The sequence below is a fragment of the Amblyomma americanum genome, chromosome 7 (genome assembly GCF_052857255.1).
Source record: "Amblyomma americanum isolate KBUSLIRL-KWMA chromosome 7, ASM5285725v1, whole genome shotgun sequence".
Taxonomy (NCBI): domain Eukaryota; kingdom Metazoa; phylum Arthropoda; class Arachnida; order Ixodida; family Ixodidae; genus Amblyomma; species Amblyomma americanum.
The window spans coordinates 40,401,545-40,427,926 of record NC_135503.1 but is presented as its reverse complement, the minus strand read 5'-3'; the positions used below and the strand labels follow the sequence as shown (position 1 = coordinate 40,427,926).

At 45.8% G+C, this 26,382-nt stretch overlaps 1 protein-coding gene across 2 annotated transcripts in view; it reads left to right on the top strand.

Annotated features, from left to right (window-relative positions):
- The window catches only part of LOC144098949 (glutamate receptor ionotropic, kainate 2-like), a 325,255-nt gene that overhangs the window by 136,087 nt on the left and 162,786 nt on the right, over positions 1-26,382 (top strand). For both annotated transcript variants that reach the window (XM_077631937.1, XM_077631936.1), the window contains exon 2: positions 10,740-10,895. In XM_077631937.1, coding sequence (XP_077488063.1) covers positions 10,740-10,895 — 156 coding nt within the window. The remainder of the gene's footprint in view (positions 1-10,739; positions 10,896-26,382) is intronic.

Here is a 26,382-nt window from a genome sequence, read left to right as displayed (position 1 = left end):
GCCTTCTACGGCCATGATGATGGTCCGGTCCGAAGCCAAGCGTCTGTCGCAGTACGTGAATGGCCCGCTGCTGGCTTGCGGGAGACTTCAACTTTTAGAAGCGACGCATGAGCACTTCGTAGAAGAGATGCGCGACTTTGGCCGGCTGCTTGTTTCGTGCGCTGAAAAGCCAAGGAGAAACAAAGACTTGTATAGATTTTGCCTTTCACATTCACAGCGTTGTACGAGACATGAAGGCGAGTAGTAAACACTTTAGCGAGCACAACGCCCTAATTTGTATGCGTTGTGAAGGCCAATATATAAAAGAAAGAAGTTGCGAAATAGCGACTGCCTTCTTGTACGTACTTAGAATGGGATAGCGTGCCTGTTTTTATTGTAACTTTTCTGCGCTACATAAGCAAGAAACTAGCAGCGTTTGTTTATTTTCTTCAAAACCTGTTTGAATTCTTGTGTTTGGTGCAAGCGGCAAGATTTGAGAACTTGGAGACACTATACGGCTAGAAAACTTTATTGCAAGGTGGCTGTTATCACAGTTCCACAAGAATGACAAGTTATATCTCTAGCAAGGTACCGTCACAGAATTCTTCGGGCACGACCAGTGCGGTCTCACAGTTATATGTCTAGATCTTGCAAACGCCAAACAACAAATACAAGGCGTGGGAATCATCCCTTTCCTTATAAGCGGCAATGAGGAAGGCCGAATGAAAACGGGGAGGATGCATCTCAGCTTAGCGCAATCTGAAAGTTCACAATAAGTGGACTCTTCTTACAACTTCGTTTAGTACGCCACGCGCAGGAAGCAGGGATCTCTGGGGACGACGAACAGCGATATTCGCAAGAGCTCGCTACCCCGCATGTCTTCACATAGCAAAGCCAACATTGATAAAAAAAAAGTCACGCAACAAAGAAGCGTTGATCTTGTTAGATCGTGACTAAAATTACTGTGTACCCGTGACAAGAATATAGCAAGTTTAAAGTGAAAAATGAAAACGCTTACAAAGCGTCAAATTTATGCGTGACGGAAGCTTGTTATTTCCTGCTTCAAAGGAGCCCGCCGCGCCAAAAGGAATTAAAAGTTTAGCGGCCGTCATTTCCTCACTCACGTCGGGATGAAGATGCCAGCATAGAAGGGCGAAGGTAAAGTGATGGGGGCGATTATTTCGGGGCCGGTAATGTTTCTGGCGCTAACCCTTACTTAGTTATCTTTCTTGTCGAACCATTTGTTCATTAGTGCGTGATATAGGGCACTTTTGAAGACTTCAGGATAATGCCGCTATGGATTACATAAAAGGAGCCTTCTGCATTAAGCGCCACTGTAAAGGGCGAGCTCTTAGCCTGTTTTACATTTTCTCTCTTTTTCCAGCTTCAACTCTTTCCTTCTTCAGGCTTTGAAGTTTGTGTATGGTTTGTAACAATGTAAGCGCATAATTTTAAACTTCTAACAGGCCGCCATTGTTACCGTATCCCAGGCCGGAAGTCATCCTCTTGCATGAAATCTCCTGTAAACGCAATTAGCTGCTGACAGGATGGAAATTGAAGGTTGGGGAGGGGTAGGGGGAGGGGGGGGGGGTTATTTGTTCCTGTGATGTGATAATAATACGCTAAAAATGTTTTATTGTCGAAAGAAAACGCAAGAAAAACTAACTACAAAAAAATCGATCTCTGGTTTAGTAGTTTGTATTTAAAGATTTCCAGAGTAATTTTTTTTCCTCTCTTATCCTTGCCAGCCGCCGCCTGTAAACTGGACATCGTCGCTTTTCAGGTCTTCTGTCAATGAGAGGACTGACTAATGGCAGATAGACAAAACGGTGGATGGGGAATTCTTCTTTTGCAATATACAGCACATTGAGATAGATGGGTTAGGACCGAAAACGCATTCCTGCGTGGCATCTACCTCATCAAGGATGTGACTTTTGAAAATGCTGTGCAGCACACGTGATTGGGAACTGCTTTATTTGTTATGTACATCTCAAAGTATTTTGATTGTTCCCAGTCTAGCAAATGATAAAATGGCTTTGCAAACGCAATTCCTGTACGTACTAGTAGGTTCCGTTTTCTACTGCGTGGCTACCCCTTTACAAATGCACATAACGTGAGCAATAATACTACCCTTATTTTTTTTTTGGCTTAGCTTTTGAAACCCGATCAGTCACATACATTCAGCTACAAACAGTGTCAAACGTAATAAATGGTAGGACATGGGCATTTTGAGATTATATCATAAGCGCCTGCTTTATGCAGGGGGCGGCAGAAGGTTAGGTAGGCGGATGACATTGAGAAGTTTGCAGGAGTAAGGTGGCCGCAGCTGGAAGAAGACAGGGTTAATTGGAGAGACATGGAGAGGCATTTTCCCCGCAGTGGGTGTAGTGATGCTGCTGCTGCTGATGATGATGATGATGGCCTGCGGGCTAGCTTCAGCAATTAATTCTGTTTGACAGCTGCAGTTTGCAGAGCAGAGAGTCCAGGTACTTTTTTTACACATTTCCTTCTTCATCAAGACCTCTCTTGTGAACTAGCTTTCAATTTCTGTCCTGGTGGGTTGTGAGTCTGTCTTCTATCATCAGCTGCTGCCTGTTAATGTTTCCTCCACCGACAAGCACTTGCCGCTGAGAGATGTTCAGCTCACGGACAGCAGAATCGAAGTTGCCAGCCAGTTAGCGATGCAAGACTGAGGCAAAAATGTGCGTCCTTTTCGCATTTTACGCTCAGTCATAGGCATAACACAAACTCATCGTCACCTCGCTTCGTTCCGAGCCACTTACAAGCTATTTTTTCTTTAACCTACAGCCCCATCACTTGCACCAAGTAGTACGTTTCACAAACTCAGCTTTCAACCCGGAATAGGCCCACTTCAACGCCTGCTCTCGACTGGGTTGAACCCCGTCATGAGTCCCGTCTACAACGACGTCAGCATAGTGATTACGGTTTCAAAACTGATTTTAGTTTTTACCAGCAAGACCAGGTGTCGCTTCCTAAAGTAAAGTCAAGAGATAGACAGAGAATAGATAGCGCTTATTTCAATTCCAGCTTCCTATTAAGATCATTCTGAAGTAGATAGCTTTCGTGGCTTTGTGTACTATTCAAAGTTTCACTAAATTTTGCGTTCTCCTGACATTCTTGGCTCATTCTTTCAACTTTTTGGTCGTACGAACGTACAGCAGAGATCACTAACAAGAGCGAACACTTTGTTCTCTTACTGCGCCCGCGGTAGTTCAAAAGGGTCCCTTTAATACATACCTGTTATCGTACGACATGGAGTAAACGTAACAGCTACACACTCGGCCGTCGCGGAGCATTATTCCTAGTCAGCCTAACTGTTAAGTTCTTTTTTTTTCTGATCTCTCTACTTGCCTTGCTCTGTACCCGCGTAATGTTGCGTCGCAGAAGCAACAGAAAGAAACTCTCCAATAAATGCTATCGACAAACGGGTGCTAAGCGAGAGCGACTAGTTGCCACATTCGACCCACCTTCTGGTTTAGCGCTTCCGTTTATTGGGAACAGCGAGCTCGTTTTCCGCCGCTTGGTCGCGCCGCAGTCACGTTGGTGCTGGAGACGGTAATGAAGCCATTAGCGCGAAGCCAGAGTGTTCTGTGTGTCGACCGGAGCGTGCGACAAGCGAGGCGGTGTTTGATCGCTTGGGTTTGGGTGGCAAAGCATCGACCGGGAACAGCGGGAATCAGCGGCGGCAGGAATAAGACCACCTAGCCCAGAATGCAGCAAAAGTGGGATGATCGCAAAAGAGCAAAAAAAAAGGAAGGGTCCAGTACAGAAAATACCTAAAAAGGGAGCGAACACAAACCACCGCATTTTATGAGAGTTTCATTAGGGTTAAGTTCGCGTGTGTGTGCACGAGGGAGGCAAAAAGAATGTGTGAACGTGTGCGTGTGTGCGTGCGCGCCCATAGACAGGTGCGCAAAAAATTGTTCTCTTAGATTGCATTGCGCAGTCAACGGGTCTGAGTCCGCGCAGTCGTGGCAAACTTGAAAATCAGGCACACTCATTATTTGGCGCACCTTTTGCTTTAGTTTAGTGCAAGACCAGTCTCAGTATATCTCTGAACTTTTCATACCGTTGAAAGCTACCACATGCAACATTTAAGAATACAGCCCTGCTGTGTCTGAAAGAATGTTTGTGCTCGTATGTCTTATTTGTCGTCATCACCTACATTCCTTGCAAAGTCCGTCTCCTTAACTTTCACCTTTCCACCGATGTTGCAAGTGGTTTCTGCTACTTGAACGCGTCATCGTATATTCTATTCTTCATCAAATTTATCTAGATGAGGTTAAGATAAAAGAAAGTTGTAGCCTATCTCGTCGTCGAGAGTAGGTGCATGCATGAAATACATTCCAGTAAAGACGGAGCACATTGAAGGACGGCTCCCTTCTCTAGGGGGAGGCCCTTCGGCTCCCCTTCGGCTGCCCCTCCACGCCACACCATCATTCAGGATGGCGGGGAGGGAGGGGGGGAGGGGGGGGGGGTCGCCGCATCGAGCGGCTGGTTGTCGACCCAGGTGTCGATATTGTGGCAACACTTTTCGAAAACACCCAAATCTGCTTAATTGATATGGGCTGTTCAGTGGCGCTGAGCGCACATTTCTTTCAAACACGCGTCGTGTCTGTTCACTGTTTAGCAGCAAACTGAAGAGAACACAAACGCATCCCCGATAGCGTAAACGTCCTCTCACCCTACCCTCGGGGACATGCGTCGTCCTGGCGGCGCGGCCTTTGAGCGATGCTGAGAGGTAACCGCATTAAACGCAATGCTACGCGCTGCCGCCGGTAACCTAATAGATCCTCGCCGTCATGCGAGGACTTTAAAAAACCTGCAAGGCGCCATTTCCTTTCATGTGCGCACTGATGGACGCTTCAGAATTTTCGCCTCCAGGCACGGCGTCATGCTCGTCATCATGTTATTCGGTCTCGGGTAGGTCGCCTGGAATTGCCGCCTACGGGGCCTAAAGGAATTTCATACTTAGATATGCTTTAAAGGTGAAAGATTACGCCGTGTAAAGAGTTCATGTGGTGATCGCGTCTGTCTAAGCTGCCGACGAGACAACATCCTGTATAGTCGTGCAAATAAATTACGCAAAATTGCATAAAGTGCGTCGCAGTTAATTTCCCCTGGAACACCATGCCTTGTGTTCTTTAAGTTTGTTTCAGGGTGATAAAGTGTATTAAATAAATGTTTTGTTTTCATCTAAATTTTAGGTCGTTGAGACCCTTCTCGTGAGGGTCTCAACGACCAGTTTTCCAGTGGCAAATTGCATTGATTAGATAGACCAACGCGCGGAACAACGCGTTTTATTGTTTTGAATTTCAAGCTTAGGAAAGGAGTCAAAAATAAATAAATTCCTAAATTTGCATTTGATGACAAACAATAAAGTGCTAGCGGAGGAGGAAATAGTAGCGACACGATTGAGCCAAGGAGCGTAAAAAAGTGACAAAGAAAAATGGGGCACCCAACACAAACAATAATCTTAGAATAAGAGAAGTAAAGGAACAAAAGAATACGAAAGGGCGAAAATGTGTGAGTATAAGGAGGGGAGGGTGGTGCCGGAAAAAAAGAGCAAGATATGTGTGAAATGGAAAGAAGAAGCGAGAAAACAAAAAAAAAGTGAAAGAAGGAGAGAAATAAGCGATCCCAACATTCCCTGGCGGGAGGGAGGCCCGGATGTGCCACCGTCCGTCGGTATCAGCGATTCGCACGGGCGAAGTTCGGTCAACGGTGCAGCATTACGTCTGCTTGTTTGCCCGGCCAGGCGAGCCGGTGGCGTGCCTCATGAAGCGGCCAAATGTACCGCCGACGACGACGACCGGGTCCCGGCGAGGGAGCAAACATCGGAAAATCGAACCCTCGTTTCCTCTTCCACTCCCTCCCTTCTTCTGTTGTTCTTCTTTCTCGTCTGCTCTCCCCCTTTCTCTCTCTTTCTGTCTCGCGCACTCGCCGACAGTCGTTCGCTTGTGTGTGTGCTTAGTACTTCCATCAGCACCCTCTTTCGCCTCCGTTCTACCGCAGGGGGCCGCTGTGATCGCGAAACCGAACTTTATACGTTTCGCATTGTTTCGCTTTCTTTCTTATGCTCCGCTGAATCCAACGTCGACTGCTTAGTAGTTTTTATGTTGGACTATATGAGAAAGCAAATGTAGCAGCGGATAGCAGATAGTCAGGTGGGCAGATGAGATCAGGAAGTTTGGGAGGATAGGGTAGTCGTAGGTGACCTAGCAAAGATTTAATTGGAGTTCACGGAAAAAGGCCTCTGTCGTGATGTTGACATAACTCGGCTGATAATAATATGAGGTGGTGCTTGTGCTGGCAAATAGAGCAACAACTGGCTAATTCAACTCATATAAATAATATAAGTTACTGTTCATTGCAGTTGGCGCCCTGGCCCGTCCTCATCGCATGTGTTACGGAAGTCCCATGGCGGTCCAATTAAGTCGAGTGCCGCACAGTTGTAATAAACTTTAGTTCCTTTCGAGTTGGAATTCTCTGGATTGCAGTGTGTAAATTGACAACAGCGCTGCGGCAAGAAGTCTTTCTGCACGTGCCACAACCGCTCCATATAATCTGGGTGTAGTATGTTAATCGACACCAGTGGTAAGAATAGTCACGCCGCCAAGTGGTCACACGCATAATCTTGCTTTCTACTCCTGTTTTGACAGGGCCAAATAGAATATGTACTGTCACGATGGAACGCAAAAAGAGCGGCGCGTACGCGCTCCGCTGTTCGCATTTCTTTTCAACACGTTTTTACTTGGGCGGTAGCAAAACACGTTAGACTCACCCGTTATGCATTCTAGGACAACTGTAACGTATTTTTCTTACCACCCAGGTAAAAGCGCGACCAAAAGAAATTTGAACAGCGTAGCGCATAAGCACCGCGTTCGCGCTTCTTTGCATCGCGATAGTACGCACAAGCGTAATGAGCAGTCGCCTGTGAAACGAGCGAAGCTCGATACCCATATCGATATCGATACCCATATCACAGCGATATCATTTTCAGCTTTCACAAGTTCCAAAACACGGTCACCCTCGCCGCCGTGGCTCAATAAACTTGGGTAATTTTTCGCGCTATTTTGAAATAGCGTGCCTGCGGGCAGCGGCGTATAAAAACTCCACGGTGCTCACCACTCCTCAGCCACTTCGCTGCTGCAGTGCGGGTGGGACAGAGATTCTTACTTTGAACGTACGCCATGGACTGACGCGATTTTATAGACATCGCTTGCCACTCTCCACAGGCGCGCGATTTTCAAATGCCGAAAGAAATAGCACAAAATTTTTCAGCCACGGTTTCGAGGATAATAAAATTTTGAGGTTGCAAAAACTGATACTGATATTACTTACGGCGGGCTATACGCCTCTTAGTGAATAAGGAGCCTAAAAGTAATAGTTAAAATGTTGACTATTAATTGCTTTTCAGGGAGTGGCCACCTGGGCCGCCCTATGTTTCGCTCACAACGCCGACGACGACACCGACGACTACGTATTTTCTGCACAACCAGTGCATTAACGCTATCGCGTTATAACTTCACATTCGATAAAATTCCAAAAGCCTAAAAGACTTATTAACTGAACGTCATCATTGGTTTTACTGGTTACGGAAACATAAGCACACAGAAGCTTTCCAACTAGAATGCGAAAACTTCCCGCAGCAAGCAGCTAAACATTCCATGGATTTTCTTCCAGTTCGGATCTACGTCGTTGAAAGAGCTCCTGTATTCTTTAGTTTTTTACTGATGACATAAAACCACGCCGAAAGTAACCAGATAGCAAATAATTGTCCTCACTGTTCTCACCGGGCGTCCAAACAGCCGCGATGAAGCCCGAGGCTTTTCACTCTGCTTTATGATTTTAGCGCTAACCAAGAAAGTTTTCTGTTTAGGATTTCCGAGGAGTTCTTGCATGAGTAACGAACCCCTGTCTAACGCAACGCGCGCTCATTAGCGCAAGTCAAAAAGAAACAATAAAATTTGGTCCTCTCTTTTACGCCTAGTTGAGAAGGAAAAATGTCTCGGCGTTATTCGAACAACAGATGCTAATGAACGTGTTCATATAGAAGCAACGGAACGTCTAACATAAAACAACACGTCTCACATAAAACAACACAGCGCTAAAACAACACGGCTACTGCATTACAGCAGACTCCTTGTAGCCATTATTCGCTCTTGACACATTGCTTCAAGCGAGTGATCTGACAGAGGCACAGCGCTGCCGAGTGTCACAAATATCCCGGAGAACACTCGGACCGAAAGAATGGACTAGGCGACAGGTGTACCCACACAGACGCACATTTAATACACCCTACGTGACACACACTAGCACACAAAACTAAAAACCTAACACAAAACATAAAGACTATAAATACACACGACCCGGGAACACTGCTACAAGCGTTCTACTGTTAGCGGTCGGCGTTCGTGCTCACGGTTGGTTCGGTGCGGCTGCGGCGTTGTGTGGATCCAGTAGCCGGCGTCGAGACGGCGTTCAACGTGCTTGGGCTGGCGTCGCTGGCTGCGTCGTACAAGCTCCCGGTCCAGGCGCCCGTGGAGGTGATGCCGGTGTTCTTGGCGTTGGGGGCAGCACCCGGATGGTTGGCAACAGCGCTGGAGACACCCCTGGCCGTAGCAGGTGGTTGCGTCCTCAGTTAACTCCCCGGGACGGGCTCAGGAACAGCAGGAAGTCCACGATGCGAAGCCGTAGAACGCGAGCTCACCAGAGCAGTAGCCAGCGTCGCTCTCTTCCAGCCGAAGCGTCCATGACCCGCCGGAGCCTCCGCTTCTCTTTTCTTCCTCCCCCCTCTCCCCCCTCCCGTGCCTCGCTCTCCCTCGCCCTTTTATAGCCTTGGCCTTAGTACACGTAAGCATTGTCGTCGTCTTCTTCTTCCCTTCTCCACCAATGATCTCTCTCCACCTCACCGAATGCATCTCCACCAATCATCTCTCTCATCTTCTTTAGTCTTCGGTTAATCTACGTCATCTTCTTCACACCTCTTTCCTTCATAATTTTATTTTAGACTTCCTATTATATGTGACACCGAGACTGAGACTGAGAGAAGCTCAGTTTTAGTCTGTATGTGCGCTTTAAAGCAGAGCTGAAAAAGGCGCTTAAAGGGACACACGAATTAGGCAAAGAACAAGGACAGGCGCTGTCTCACCAGTGAATTTATTCGCGTAAGCTACGCGTGTAAATAGGAACACCTCGCTCGCATCTTCTAAGCTGCAAAGCAGCGCTGGCTGTCACTCGTTAGTGAAACGATAGTGTTTGTTTCCAGTTTTTCTCCAGACAGCAGAAAGCATAACAAAGCATGTAGTCTCTGCTTAGTAGCTCCGCTGGGACAACTGCAATGCCTTTCATTCGCGGTGCCCGCAAAGAGCCCTTGTCCTGAAGAAATATTGGCCCTGTGTTAACGCTTCGCCTTCGTCAGCACAGAGAGTTGTTCTTTCTTTCATTTTCTTCGCCCGCTTTTCTTTCTTGTCTATATATTTTATTTTGTAATGTAATATATTTTTTCTGTAGATTTTTGTGTTTCGCTCTCAGACATTGCTGTTGCTGCAGGCTAGTCAGGAATGCTGTCCCCACTCGTAGCCTTCTCGACGTCATCACGTGTGCGATTTTCTCATCAAAACGGAGCAATATGACCTCTTCGCCTCTGCAGGGCTCAGGGTTGAGCGTTCTACTATTTCACTGCGTTGCATGCATATTACAAACTCGTTACATGTTCTTTTATCGGGAGGGCGGTTCCAGCGTATTTGGCTTAAGACATAACTAGGAGCAGCAGTTGTGTTATTGGCCCGGTCACTTCTAGAGGGGCATTCAGATTTTTGGAACAAGGACTGCGTATTTTCACATAAAATGTCACGATGATGCAATGGTGCGGGGTGATGTGCTAATGTTCGTGTTGGAAGTGCTCCTGTTACTTATTCAAGTTCAGATTTCTTCAACGCCAATTTTAATTGCGAGGCAACTGCGGGACATTGTAGGGTACTGTTATAGAATTATTAAAGGTAACTGTTCATTCTTCTGATGCGTAGCAAAATATTTGTTTTAAAATTTGTCCGTCGTTCGCATCGAGTCGTTGAATCCGCCATAGATAATCAATGGGGGATGTTTTTGACAAAAGCAAAAGCGGTAATAGCAAGAATATGAAAGCCTGCTCAAGGGATATCTTCGGGTATGATGATTATTGTAGTGGACTCTTAGATCAAATGAAAAAAATCGCGTTCATAAACAACTTCCCGTTGAAAAAGGGGCTTTTCCAGAATTTCTGGGTCTTTCTATGTGACAGCATAGGCACCCATATTTCGAAGTAATGTATAGCTAGCAAGCTGTAATATTTGATGTGCCCGTTGTCGCCTTTCGCACATTTTTTCTCTGGTGCGGATCGCGCTAATTAATTACCAAGGTCTGCACTGCGAGTCCGAAATAAATGAAATGGGACTAATTGCTCCGCTTAGTCCAAGTGACGAGCGGCTATTCCGTAAAGAGACTAACTGTAAGGGATGGGGCTAAGAGGCGAGAGGGCAGTTTCTTTCAAGTTAACCTCTAAGGAAGCAATGATTGCTAATGCTTGTGCCTCCTCACTCAGTCCCACAAGACCTAACCACCCTAGTACTTTCTGCCCATCGTGTCTTAGAGTGTATTGTGCGCCTATATGGTACGGTGCCGCCATCTTTCGCAGCGTGCAGACAACACGACGGAAGTGAACTCTGTGGTGACCCTACTGCATCTGTGTTTCGCAGGAGGCCTGTTCGACAACGCAGACGACGAGCAGGAATTCGCCTTCCGCGTCACCATCGACCGCATCAACAACGACAACGGCGTGTTGCTGCGCTCACGCCTCCTGCCGCGCATCGAGCGCCTCGACAAAGACGACAGCTTCAGGGCCACGAAAAAAGGTACCGTGCATTCTTCGCCCTTTCTCCACGACCCCCTGGAATGAGAAAGGTCACGAGTCCGGAACGTTGGAGCGTTCTGGCACAGCGCACCCACCGCGAGCGTGAAGAAAAAGAACAGCGGTCAATGCTTCCATTCCTGGTGCTACTAGAAGATGGTTCGAGATGCCCGGTTCGTTCTTATACCTCGGCGTACAGGACACCGCGCCTCCGCTATGACCCGCCGACCACGGACTAAAAGAACACTGAGGGGCCATCTTTACTGCTGAGTATCGCGCTCTCTAAGGCACTCTAAGAACAACAATTGAGCCCTCAGAGGATAACTGCTGAAAGGCGACAACCATAATTAATGACAGTGCAGCAATCAGTAATTAGCAGTGGTTTAGTTAGGTACATCAGTGATGTAGTTGTTCCCGCTTTACTCCATTTTGGGTTAGATTTCTCCTTGCACAAAGGTTGCCCCCAGCTGCACCACACGACAGCAGAACGTGACTGCACTAACCGCGCATGCTTGGGCGTGATGCATCTTGCAGTTGGTACTGTTTTGAAGGCAATAATGTTAAGCCTGCGCGTGTCTCAACGACGTTGCGCTAAAAACCGCGTCTGTCAGGCGAGTGCTATCTTGTAATTTTGTACGCTTCGAGGTGAGCTACGAGGGTGTTTTCCTTTCAGGTTTTTATGAGCCCTTTGAGCTCGTTGAGCTAATTATGCTGCAGGCTTGTGGAACCTTATGACAGCCTGCATGCACAGTCAAGAAGAGTTAAATTATCCATTAGGAGGGATTTGCATTGCAGCTTCATTCAAAATAGTTTTCTGAAGACTGTCGCCACTGATATTTACAGACAACTTTTCCACTGGTATGATTGATTAGTGCAGAGGAACAACTCTACAAAATGAAGAAGCGCAACTGTCAAGTTACGGGAAAGAGATTGATGGAAGCAATAAAATAACAGTATGTCATTCTTCTTTATGTGAAAAAAAAAACGCTACACAGAATATGAATCTTTGATATACAGCAAACCAAGTATTGACCAAACTTTTGACATCCTATAATGACTTTTAGTCTCGGCACGTTTATGCTGATAGGTCTTTTTCAACGCTGATTTGCCAAGGAGAGCCGGAAAGACAGTGTAGTGCCCCTACAAGTGCAGTTCAAACTTCTCTGGGACGATATTCGTCGGTGCGCTGAATGGGCATCTTCCCGAATCGCACCAGAGTATTTCCTATGAAAGCTAAAAGTGCGCAAACACCGAAAAAAAGTTCTAGCCCGCAAAAAAAAGCACTGCGCTTCATTATCTTCGCGATCTTCTCATCTTTCTGCTATTCCGAAAACACACTAACAAACGAGAAAAAAAGAAAAGAGAACACAAAACGCGCGTTTCATCGACTGCCATCACCTCAGTCCCCACGCGCAGCCTCATCTCGATCAAGAAGCATTCTATCGACGCCCTTACTTTCATCGCCATCGTTTCGGTGTCTCCGCTTCTCGAAGCGGCCACTTTGGCCACTAAGAGCGAGGGGAGAATAAAAAAAAGAAAAACAAAGAAAAAAACGACGCCTCTCATCCCAAGGATCGCCCGTAGAACTGCGGCCCTCTCAAAGACGCTCATAACCTGAGCGGCCGTGCGGGTGGGGCTGAAGAGGTCCGCCGTTCCCGACAAGCGGAGGCCGCGATACCGGGGCAAAAAGCGCGACTAGATACACAACGCGTCCCGTAATGTTTACGGCCGACCCAGCGTCCGGGCGACGGCTCGGATATGACGCCGCAGCCTGTTTCCCCTCAACCCCCTCTTTTTTCCCCTTTCTTTCTCAGCGGGGTTTTCGGCGTCTACCGCCGAGCTTCTTCCCGTCATTTCGCTTATGACGCAGATATTTGGGGAGAGCATCGCCGACTCGTTTCCGCGGCGCTCGTAAAGCACGCTGTCGTTGCGAGCGCGGCCACTGACACAGAGTGCGCGGGATGAAAGGCCCACTAAAATATAAGGCGCGTTGGGAGAAGGAAGAGAAGAGGCTATATGCCTCGAAGGGATGGGGAACGGAACGACTTAAAAGCCGCGGTGAAGAGAATGACGAAAGCAGCGACTTCAAATCGTGTTTTCGGCCATGGAGATGCGATGAGGCACGGGGACGCTTGCTGGAATGTCGTTGCGTCAGCGACGGACACGGTATTACGCGTGGCTCGTTCCTGGAAGGGAATGCATGTCGTGTGGCATTCGCAGTGCTCGCAGCTACGTGCGACGCGTGCGACTCGTATACAGCCCTGAAAAAAGGTACGGTTTCTTAGAGAAGCATCCAATTCCACTAGCATTCTCACCACTATCCCTGTATTTTTACATATTCCGAGATGTCGGGATCGTGACTGTACACCAGTCGAATATGTAATTACAGTTAAATACTTAAGTGCGCTTTTTGATTGTAGCAGCTCACGCAGAAGCTATTCAGAGTACATTCGCACAAACCTACGTATTATTGCGCGTCTAATAATCGCTATTAAATCACTTTGCTCGTTTTTTGTGCCCATGCTTTGGTGGATGCTTCTGTCCGTTATGACATATGTTTTTTTTTTTCTTTAGTAGCCTTTGCAAGAAAAGAATTATTTGTCTTTTGAACAATATTTTGACTCCGGTGAGCTGCGGTTGGTCTCACGATGTGTATGTAAGCTTGCATATGTTCCTGAAAATGCCTAACTTCGAGCTTGTAATCACGGAAATTGTTGTGTTAAGATCCTTGTATTCGATATATTATCGTATTCCGTATACCGCTGCACACTTGATACGTCCCCGCTGACGATACTTATTGCCGAAAACTCGCACCAGTAGCGGTGAGTATACCGGTCCTTACTATCACGAAGACATGTTCACCTTGGAAACAATTACAGCAGCGAATTGTTTTTTTTATTTGCGTGTATAATAATTTTTCCTTTTTTTGTTTATGTAATGGTACCGGTTTCTGTGCATCCATGATTAGTAGACTTCAGTTCCCTCGGTTGTGCGGCTATCGGCCGGGCACTGCCAGTTAAGCCAGCCTCTGGCTTTGGCAGGACCGAAGTTGTACTTGTAGAAGTTTTTTTTTTTGTCATTGTACGCACGCCTCTAAAGAAAGCTGTGAGCTCTCGGGTCCTGTAGAAGGTCGGGATGGAAGTGGAAACGCCGCCAGGTGTGTGGATGAGAAATTGAGCCTAGCAATAATTCAGCAGGAAAGGAAGCAAAAAAATGAATGAAATAAATATCCCAAAATTCATGAATTAATGTAAAAAAATATTACGGTGACAGGTGCCAAACGCGCAGTAAAAATCGGCAGCTTAATGCAATTAAAAAAAACATTTTTTTTCATTACTGTGACAAAATATTTAAACACGTTTGCCACAGTATTATCCTGTTTAAAATTAGAGCTGGGATGATATCAGCGCTAATTTATAGCATAGTTGTATAAGAATATAACTTTATCGTTAGTTATCTGTACTTCAGATACATGCGGTCGTAATGTGTCCAAAGAGCGTGAACTTTCTTGCGCGCAGATGCAGGAACGAATGAAATGCCCCGCAACAAAGACTCATCCGACCATAAAAGCGATGTTCCGAATGTAACAAAGAGCACGTCTTTGTGACAGCTTACGCGTTTACTTTGCATCATTTATGCTTTGCATTAAGGTTTCGTTCGCTTTGTAACAATATGGATTCACTAATATTTTCATGCGTAAGCATCACAACCCCCATGTCGGGAAAAACTCACCGGTCTCGTTCTCTGAAGCCTCCGAGAAAGCGCGAGCATAAAAAAAACAGCCTCCAGCGGGGTTCGGACTCGCGGCGAAAACTCTATCACCATAGCCTTTCGCCCTGTGTGTTGAACTCCCAGCCTCAGGCGCTGTTGCTTGGCCATCGTCGTCTTGATCAACTTTCATCCGCTTCTAAAGTCAAGAACATGCGGGCACCCGGATTAAAAATAAAAAAGACAAGGAAGTGCCATCTGACGGGCAAGGAGCAAGTCACATGGTACGGCGGGGAATTCGAATCAGCATAGTAGGCCAGCAGAGAACTTAAATTGTCGTTGGTGTGAATGCATTTAGTCTGTCAACACAAAGTGCTCACGAAATCGGAGCCCGCAAGCTAACGCAAACCCCTCCGCATGCATCGATCGCATTGATCGCCAGTTGATATCAGTGAACAAGATTCCACTGATCATTTTTCTTTTTCAGCTAGTAGTTCATAAGCCAATGTATTACTTAAGTTAGTAACGTGACTGGGTGTAGATAGCTGTTTTTATTTTAACCTTCCTTTCACCGCTATGCAGCAGCCATCATCGGCAAACATGCCACGTCTAAGGCAGGACTGTTTAGCTGCTTTTGCCATACGTCGTCCTCTTTTATTCCTTTCAGCATGCATTTTGATCTCGCCTCATACATATTTATCTTTCTTGATCTTCCCCTTCTATCTATCTGCACATATTCTGAAAGCTCTCCTTATCCGTAGTTTGCCTTAAGAGATGGAGGCCTGATTCGAAGATATGTTTTTTATAGATTTTTGTCAGATCAAGTTGCTATTGATCGACGCCTTCATTACCGTCTGACTAAACTTGTTGAGTCAGCAGCGTAGGGCCACCTTGGTATCTATAACTGAACTTTGCTAAAGCGCAACAATGAGAATTCAATACCAAAAGCAGCTCCTCCCCCTCCGACCTCTATAATTTGTCGGGAGAGAGTGATCAAACACGCTGGTAATATAACCTCATTCTTCCATCCACCGCGCGTAATATATTCCCTAAGAAGTCAGAAGCGGTCCTGAAGGGTCAATAAAATGAAGAGAAAATAGAAAAAGAAGAAAACATCAATAATATATAATTTATTCCCAGCTGTAATGCGATTATCGGGGAAAATATTCTCGTGTAAAGAGAACTAAAGGAAAGCAGTTAAATAAGTAACATGTGCGTGGCATTAGCACTTGGAGTTATATTATGCACAGATTTCTTTACCTCTCTTGCTAGTTACCGTAATACTATTACTCCACCTTATAACTAGCTTAGGTTACCTTAACTTACCATTCATTGTTTCTGGTCGTTTTTGAGAGGACGAAAATGAGTTGGCATGCTATACTCTCGCTGTTTTTACTTAAAGATAAGAATTTTGTTCCGACTTAAAGGCTTCGCGTTATTTAAATTATTCCGAATTCATCATTAATCTTTATAATAATTTAAAATGCATTTACAAATGAGCGAAATCTGCGCTCAGAAAGTTTTCACCGTTAACTTTAGTTCTGTGCAGGTCGTCTGAACGAAAAAGGCCCGATGAAGTTTACCGATGACTGCAAGGTTCTCGCTTCTAGGTGGTAATAGGAGAAATGAATTCGAAATGGGTTACCGTACCACTTCCGCAGTAAATACTGATCGCGGTTTTTGTCGAAATTCTTGAAGCGCCCAACCACCGCCCTTGATTGCAGAAATGCTTTGTCATTACCTGAAAAAAAAAGAGAAACGAACATGCCGACGTGTGTTTATTTTACGCCGTCATCATTATTAATGACTTCGTCCAAAGTTTACGCCCCTGGGTTTTTCCTCGTAGTAAAACACACACACACCCTGCGCCGTGTGCTCCGTCACGGCCCAAGTTAATGTCTGTAAACAACTTGAACGTCGCAAATATAATCCCGACAACTCATGCACAAAGCGTAATGCTCGAGCACACAGGAACCATAAAAGAAAAATCGGAATAAATAGCGAAGGCGCTGGAGACTAGGGCAAATATTCCGCGACCCAGCCCTCAGGTTACTGTTCGCTCCGTAACATTTTTGCTTTTGTACTAAGACCTTTTGCGCTGCTTCACTCGTTGTTCGTGGCTCCTGCAAAGTCGAACTTCTCGAAAGAATCGTGCCTATCATTCTAAGATGGGGCGAAGCGGGCACGCCGCCCGCCAGGCATTTGCTCGGGCAAATACGCGATGCTCCGGAGCTGCCTCGCCAAACAAAACACCGTCCGCCTGCGAGCAAACGACCGGCCGTGCTTCATCCTTGATTTGCATGAACAACACCTTTGTTTGCCTGCTTCAGAAGCCAGTTTCTGTATGCCTAGGCGGTGATGCGGGAACACGGCGATAGCTCGGGGAGAGAGACCGATGAGCAGAGCTGTGGTGGGTGTTGTGTGTTGAACCGAGGGAACCAGAAAAGCTGCTCTAGAAAAACGCGAAGAAATTCATCAAACAGGATCTGTCGCTTTAGTAGCAAGGAAGCTGGAAGTGCACGAAATCTAAATAAATCAAAAGAAGTGAGAGCCGAAATGTAACTGGGTCTCGAAGGGTTATATACCGGGGAAGAACGCGGGTGGGGGCGCCTAGCTACTCGTGATGCTCGAGAATTGTGAATTTCTTTGTTCTTTATTCAGAAATGCAACGAAGAACAATCAAGTTGCGCTGGCGCCGCCGCCGGCGTCAGGCATTGTTAGAACGTACTACCCCTCCAGGCATATCAGCCATTCAGAAGTATCCATATGAGAACGCACAACAAAACCTGGGGCAGAATGAATTCATTTTTAAACTTTAAGTTAGTCAGTGTTGCAATGCTGTTTGCACAGGGCAAACTCTCCACATCTGAATCTCCACACCTGACAACTCCATGCATGAAGCGCTAGTCTTTCTTTATTAAGCTGGGCATTGCTATCTATCTCGCTCATTATTTGTTATGTTTGCTAACCTTGAAGTTTCTGTAAGCTTTCGGGGCTGACTGGTTTTTGCTTTGATATACAGTGTAGAGTGATTTCTTGTTACGTTGCCTGAAGTGTCACGTTATTTCTTCTGGGTTTGATTCATAAAGCTTACCCATAGCATATGTGAATGTGTGCCCCTCATTTGAGTACGCGACATGCGCATCATTTTCAAAAAGTCGAAATAGAATTCTTCTCATCATCTCAAGGAGTTACAACGGGCATACCGCAAGGCAGCATATTAGGGTCTCTTCTGTTTATACTGTACATAAATGATGCAGTTACAGTTCAAGAAAACAGCGAAATATTTTATGTACGCAGATGATACAAGCTTTTTTTCTGTTTCAAGGCACATTTCATGGAACGCTTCTTCGTGGTAATAATGAGGCATAAGATGGTTTTAAAATATGGTGCTAAAACAATGCGCGCCTCTTAAATAGTAAAAAAAAAACTAAAGCAGTACTTTTCAATGCGAACAACTCAACTAATCAGAACTTTGACGTTAATATTGAGAACTTCAATTTAAAATTTAAAAACGCGATCAAAACACTTGGGATACTTTGTCGCAATGGTATCAACTTGGGTGATGAAGAGTGGTCTGTTGTCATCCATCTGTCAAAATTCGATGGTATTCTCGCTGAATTTTGACACTTTCTTCCTTTCTTCTTATATCAGTGAAGTTAAAGATATATAACGCCCTTTTTTAGCCGCATTTCACCAACTGTTTGTTTGATGTGGGGCACCATACCAAAAAAAGAAAGAAATGAACGCAAAATCTACATGTTTCAAGGAAAGCAGACCGTTATATAGCCAGTGTTGATTATCTTGCCTACACCGATCGCATATTTTCACATTGTCACATTATTTCACTTCATACCTTGTATTAATATTTTTTAGAAACCGGATTTAAAAATTCTACACGACGGTCATGGAAGGTTTCTAGACTTAACTTGCCTGACACAAACTATGCTAGCCTATATACCTTCCGAAATGCAGAAAAATGGTTCACTGCTCCTTTGCTGCACCAGCTGCGGAAATCACATGGTACGGTTTTTGAATGCTCTATAGTCGAACTTCGCTATAACTCTCTAAGTTGTCGAATTATTACAGCGATAGCTGTTAGGCGGCCGCGCCTGGCTTTCTCGTCACCGTCACTGTCGGCGTCGTCGCCGTCGGCGTAACCGGTGAGTGCGTTAATGTCGCGGTCACGTGACATTCATATTTCGTGACATTATAGCACGTAACGTTGATGTCACGTGACCTTATGTCACGGTCAACCTTCGTTGCATAAGCCTACGAGTGGCTGTGTTTTGAACAGCCACCTGGCACTGCAGGGGTGCATCACGTGACCACTACACCACTGCGCCAGGAATATATCCCCAAAACTAAACGCCTAAACAGCTGTCGCTGAACATCGCGTTGCACAGTCCTAACCGTCCGGTGAGTTTTATTCGTGGCATTCATTTTACCGACCTCGCTTGCTTTCATCAGACATTTATTGCCCGCAGCGTTTGGCGATGACAGAGCCGCCTGATTATGTTTTTGGTTTTCTTCATCACACACAGCAGAATCACGCCGCGCCACCAAAGCGACGACGAGGACTAGACGAACTAACGTGTCACATCAAAAGCGTGCCCTGGGTTCGAGCGGCGCGTTTCGTTTTCCGGGCAAACGCGAGCATTCGTCCTGGGGAGCCCGCCGTTTTCCGCGGCCGCGGAGATCTTCGTATTGTCTTTCTGCCTCCGCCGGGCCTACTACCGTCGGCACCTCTATTTGCACATCTCGAAACTGCAGCAGAAGCCTCGCGGACATCCCTGCACACTCGTGTTTACTGCCTGGCAGTTCCCGGAGAAAGTTTTTCCCTTTGCTCTGTCCTTCTGGCCATCTTGTGCCGCCGGCCTCTGGCAATATAGTCGTTCTGTGTGCTTTCTCTTTGTGTTTTTTCTCTCTCTCGTCCTATTTCCTGTCGCCTTTCTACCGTGTGACATTATTTTTATCTTTTGGGGACCATCTCGCACAATACCTACAAACTCTCCTGTAGTGCCTGCAGAGTACTGTGTGCGACACCGCTCCTTCAACGCGAAAGAAAAAACATATCAAGATGCCTATATGCTTACTCACCCAACACCTCCTACTGCCCACCAGCGTTTTTTTATATATTTTTTGTCCGGGAAAGGTTCTGGGCTCTGTTAGATGTGGAAGCCATTATATGCGCCTTCGGCTTTCCATTTCTTTTTATTCACTCTTGGCGCTCTTAGTTTACTTCTAATATTTGCTTACCTTTCTTTTGTGTTTTTTTTTCATCTCCTCTTCGTAGTTCATAAAGACGTGACATTATCTGCAAGCCGCGCTTCTGCAGTCATATTCTGCGTTGGGAGCGCACTTGTAGGATCTTTCATGGCAGCTAGTATTTCCGCACTATCATGTCATTCATTTGAGCGCGTTCAACTTAACTTCTCTACAGCATAAAGTTCTGCGTAATTTAGCCGTTTTTCGTGGAAGAAGAAGCTTTGAACACACCACCTCTCTGCCTACTTGTAATGAGAATAATTGTTTATTAGAAATTAAAAAGTGGTTGTAAAAGAAAGCAACTTTTTATAATTTAGACTCGTTATCTTGAAACAGTTAATGACCTTATTCTTTTATCATCAGGCAGGCGAAGGGGCGCATTCATTTAGTTGCGCTATTATGAACACCAAATATTGCGAATTGGTCAGGGCCCGCCTGCCCGCCTGCACGCCTGCCCGCCGCCCTTTTTCCTGAGTACAGCTGTGCCTTGAGGAAACTTCAGGATGCAGCGAGCAATGTACGAGTACTGCTTTAGTCAAAAGTTTAGAGTCCAGGGGGTTGCCTTTTTAAGCCATGCAGTCGAACTCTTGTAGCATCTGTGGAAGATCTAACCTTCGGAAGGGGCACGACCACAGTTCTCTATCCTTCAAGACATTTGGGACGCGCTTTACCCAAAACCAACCGCCCCCCCCCCCTCTCTCCCCGGGCTTCTAATTTCTGACAAAAGACTGTTCATTTCCTTTATGATATTTCAGGCTGCTCGATATTCTAAGCTGTCTCTCTCCTTATTGCTGATGTCAAGGCGTTATCCCGCTTGCTATTCCCGTTCTGTCTTGATACTGTTCACCACGGTTCCTCATTTAATGCCTCATTCCTTGGGTTATAAAGCGCTGAGATTAAATTTTCTCTTTATAAAGTTACATAATGAGTTTCGCTAACAAAGATTTTTCGCTCAATGTGTTAGCCATGCGAATGCTAAAAGGCAGGCTTTGAAAACATTCGGGCAGTGGCTACGTACCCGGTAATGCTTGGCCTCTAATAAGGCTTAGCGCGAGCCACGGCGGCTGCGATACCCTGCCGCAGTCGTTGCAGAAAAGGCACCTCGGACGCATTTATGCCCCCGTACTCCGCCGCATATCAGTTTTCATCCGTTTCTTTCCGCGGTGCTGCGCACTTGCTCCATTAAGCTTACTGCGACCATCGCGGCGAGCTTATCATATGTTGCACAGTTTCACAACGCTATCCCTAATGAACGTTGCGTAAGAGACAAGCTGTGTTTTCTCAGCTCGCCGGGTGGCTGTCATTTAGTGCGAGAACAACGCGCCGAATTAGGAAACTTTCGGGCTTACAATGGCCATCGATGTTAAAGCATTTCTCTCGCGTTGTGTCCTTGTGTACGATCCCGCTCTGGGGACTGTGAAGCAACTGTTCTGTGTCCCTCAGTCCCGAAAGCAAGGATGACACTGTTTTTTGTTGCCCGCATTACTTTAATGAAAGCGGGCAGTGCGATATCTTTTTGCGAAGCGGTTGTTCCTTCAATCCCTAAAGCCGCACTGGCTCATAGCAATTTGTACGCCTTCTTGCAAGCTCTAGAAAACGTTTGAATTGTTTGCGACATATTTGGATGAGCCTTTCACTTAAAATGCAAGGTTCATTTCGCGTTACGATGCGAAATTCTGCATGCGAGAGCCACATATGGCAATCGTTTAGGGTTAAAGTACTTTTTGTGTATATGTCGAAAGCACTCCAAGTTTTTTTCTTTTGCAGCTGTGTCATCTGACAGGGGTCTACGCATGTAGTTTTCACTTGGGAAACTATCACAGCAATATCCTAAAGATGACGACATCTGTTTGCAATTGCCGCTAGGAATCAATTGTCTTCACTGTGCCTGGTATGATTGCAGTAAGAGATGATCATTATGAGTAATATTCAGAACACTGTGCTTTGCCTATTTCGCAATGAAAGGGGAAATCAGAGAGACATACAGCTAGTTGCGATTTAGGTCGATAAGTTCGTCTAATCGAACTTGTGCTAACATTCGCAAGAAGAGAACGCTGACACTTGACTTTCAGAGATAACGCAACCCCACCAAATACAACATGTCATTTTTAAAAGTTGCCTAAGATACCTGAACACTCATATATGTTGCAGAAACATCTCTCAAACAATTACCCTATTAGTTCGCTACAGGAATGTTCGAGTGAATTCGTCTACACACCATTTATTTTTCTCGCACAATACATTCATGAAAAGCAGGCCAACCCGTATTGGCAACCTTCTTATTGTGCGATAGCTGAGGCGAATGTCTGATTACAAACGTTCCGTAGAAGTGCGAAAATGCTCCTCAGTCACGAGCTGGAAGTAGACCTCAACTACGGGAAGTAAAAATAAAAAGGAGCCAAGAGCTGAAAGTAGACCTCAAATACAGGAAACAAAAATCAAAAGAAGCCTCTTTCCGAAGCTCCAGCATCTCGTTTTTTTTTTTCTCGCAACCTTTACTGCAGGATGTCTGGACGTGCACAGACGCTTTTATCTCCCCCTTGTATGTTTCCCTATCTCTCCTCTCCGGCCCGGTTCCATGCATGCGCCGCCTCGTTTCACAGTCGGCCGCCGACAGTCTAATTGCGTGGGCGTCGCCGCGAGGATTGGGAGCTTCGATCCTGATCCGAGTCACGTTCGCGCGTGGCACCTTGCACAAAGCGGTAGCCATTTTAGATTCCTCGAGGAGGCCCCGACACGGACGAAGAAAGAAAGAGCAATGAAAATAAAAAAAATCTAAAGAGAAAAAGCGAGCAAAAAGCGCCGAGCAGACGGTCTTCCTTACTGCGCGAAAAGCCGCGCGCACAAATCTACTTGCATGCCGCACGTATCGGCCCACACGTCTGGGACGCGCCTTGTGTCGAAATTCTCGGGAGGGAGAGAGAGAGAGAAAGAGAGATGAAGAGAGGAAAAGAATAGAAAGTGGTAGGAGGCATTAGGTGGGGAGGAACGAAATTCAGGCTCGACATAAAACAAAGCAAGTCGAAGACGAAATGAAAACCGGCGGGACTTGGAACTAGAGAAGAAGATACCTACCTCTCTAAGTCCGCGACCCCCCCTCCCCCCCTCCCCTTCGAATTTTCGCCTCTCTTGCCTACACGTTGCCTCCAGGATTACGCGTTTCCGCGGAGAAGGCTTTCTTGCCGTCTGGCTTCGAATGTGCCTTCGTTGCTTCGCTCGACTCGTTACGTTTTCTTCGTCCGTCTGTCTTTCTTTTTTCCTTTCATCTTTTCCTTCCTCAGTCAGAATAGCACGGTTGGTTTCCTTTCCTGCGCTAGTCTCACCGACGACGTGGCTGACTGCAACACGTAGGTTCGCCCGCATTGCTGTGACGGCGACCACGCAGCGAATTCCAAAACCTAGCAGCGGTTGTTTTATTCATTTCTTCTCATTTTTGTTTGTATTTTTGTGATCGCGTTAGGCCTAACGTGTCTTCCGCGCAGTAGGCAGGAAAGCAGACAGGGAAGCGGAGGACGTAGGACCACAGTGTTGCGGACGAAAACAAAAATCGTAAAGAAAAATTCAAAACCAGACTTGAATACTGGGTTCGAGGCTTCTCTCATTATAGAGGCTCCCAGAGTCACGTACTGCGTGCCTGGATGGTGAGAAATCCCATTGTTTCGAAAAACATATTTTTTTTTTGAAGGGAGAATTCTGCTGTCTGCGCAAGAAGAATACGGGCAAAGTCGTCGCGACGAGGGTGGAGATTATTAAGGGGCTTCTTGTATGACGACGCCACTGGCACGTGAAAGCCGGTTGTCTCCGTATTCACTTCACTCGTAGAGTTCCTATTTGCTTGTAAGCTCCGTTAGACCCAGTCGCGGGAATAAGTTTTGGGAAAAAAGACAGACCTAAGATTGCGAACGATGGAAGGGCGTCATTATTTCTGAGACGTACGGTGAAATAGCTCCATGCTGCGTATTCAGAAAAGCGTAACGAGGATGCGCTCGTGCGTTAGGATGTACGATAAATGCTGTTTGACAGCGATGCTTGTTTGAAAGGTATTATAAAAGTGCATCGTAAATCAGTTTTATTTTAAAAAAAAACTTTAAAAACGCTCGCTTCAGTTAGGAGCCCCTTTAGCCTGAGTCAAATTTTGTTGGAGGTTGAGACGCTTTCTAAAACTTTTCGAACGTAACAAGGGATTGTGGCCGAGATTACCGGCTACATTGTTAGAAAATGTCTGCGTGTCGCATGATTTCCGTATTTTGTGCTTGTACCAGGGACGCACGGAAGAACGTGGCAAAAACCACCAATCTCCATAGATTTGTGACGTTGTTAAGCGTTATTGCCTGTAAGGTGATATGAAGAGGCTCAAAAGTTGTTTGTACTATCAGTCGCTTAATTGAATAGAACGCAAAAGCTGGCCTAAATTCTTATTAATGCGAAAGCAATACTAGGCTATGTCGACAGCGAACCTGTCACCAAAATATGTCCGCAGCGATTGTGGAAAACTAGAAAAAGATATCGTCAAAAAAGTGGGTATAATCGAAAGAGGCTGATGTGAGGATGCGGCGCAAAAAATTTTGGTGACGATCGGATGAGTAGTTCATTAATTAGAGCAAAAAATGTGCGAAAAATTGGCATGGCCAATGCAAAAGTGCAGCCAAAGTTGAAACGCCGGAAGTATAGTACCGCGTGACCGGAAGTGTGGGCGGAGCCAACGCGCGGCGCCAAATTTGAAAGTTTGGAACGGAGCGTGGTAGGAATGAGACGAATTGCACAAATTCTCAGGCAAATTGGGGCAATAGAGGCAAAGAGAAGCAAATAGAGAGAACAAGTGCCAAGGAGGTGTCAATGCTTTCGCATTACTCCAATGCGGGTTGCCGCAGTGACTCCTAACGTTTCTTGCCTCAAGGGGACATTTTCCAGAACTCAGCGCGGGTGTGAAGATGAAAGTCAGGCCAACCAAGTGAACTTCGCGCATGTTTTTTCGTCAGCGCTGTTCACTGAAAAAAGTTTAAAATAGTTTTTATAATCAAATTACTTTCGATTTCGGTAGTACATTATAGAATTTACTTACGTGCACTTTATAAAGAAATCCGCAATTTTTGGAATTGTTGGATAATATTTTCTGCATCTTTTTTCCTATTCCACAAGAAATAACAACGGCTATAAGCGTTATATTTTGCTGAATTGGTTGCGCCCTTGCGACATTGTCCGAAGCCATGGTATCTTGTATCGGCTACCACGGATACCCTTGGTCATCTCTAGCATTGAAGCACCGCACCAGTCGCTCACAAAAACTCTCCTACTCTTGTAATGCAGGAGGACAGAAAAAGGTGTTTTTCAGCCTTTTCTATTGAATTCCGGGACACAACAATCTTATTCACATGTAAAACCGCATTGACAGCTATTTGATTAGAATTTTTGCAGCCTTTAGGTTTTGCTTGGTACTCTGAAGGCAGCAGTCTCTTTGGCCTTAAGAGCAAGCATGTTAAAAAAAAATAGAACAAAGCGAACTGTATATGTTCTTCGTATATCAAGCAGATCAAAACGGACACCTCAGGCCACTCATACGAAGGTGCGAGACGTGCTAATTAAACAAAAACATGCTCTTAATCCCTCAGGTAAATAAATAAATGAATAAATAAATAAATAAATCGATTAATCAATCAGTCAATTAAACAAACAATCAATAGATCAATCAATCATTCAATTATTATTATCAACTACCAGTTATTGATAAGGTAAACCCAATCGAATGCATGAATATACAAATCAGAATGAGAATCATGTTTTTTTTAATCAAGAAGGAAAATATAGTCTGGGTAAATGTATACAGAAGAAATGAAATGCAGAAATGCCAAATGGCCAAACCTTTCAATTTTCCAGTTTTCTTTTATTTTCTACCTTGCTGTTTTCGCAACCAGTATCGAGGCGCCTGAAGGCTGCGGTGGCCATGGCCAGTTTTTGCGGCGAACCAGCTAATCAAGCCGCAGAAAGGAGCAGGAGGACAACGACCATGTAGAGGAAAGAGCAGAGGGAGCAGGCAGTGCGCCATCCCTGCCGCCCAACCGAACAGGGGCTCTCGCCATATCGGCGTTATCCCAGCGACGCGAGTACAAAGCGTTGGATGGGAAGCACCCAATAAACACGCGAGCAATAATCGAAAAAAAAAACGAACCTGCAGCGCACAGTGTATTCGACGTCCACGCACGGGCTGCTCGTACAGACTTCCCGGTGGGTGAAGCCTCCCTTTTTTTTCTCCCTCTCTCTCTTTTAATTCTCTGCATTTACTTTTGCTCCGTTTTCATCCACTCATTCCTCGGTTCCGCCCTTTCATTCCTCTCGCGTGCTCATCTTTTTGCCGCCTGTTTTGTGGGGCCGCATCGATTTTCGTTTAACCCGCTCTGTTCGGGGAGAATTTTCGCCGCTTTTCACTTGATCTTCTCCTCCTCCTCCTCTTTCGTCCCACAGAGCGAGCCGCGAGTCCGAGCCCGGGTCGCTTGTGCTGTTGGTAATGCTGATGCCAC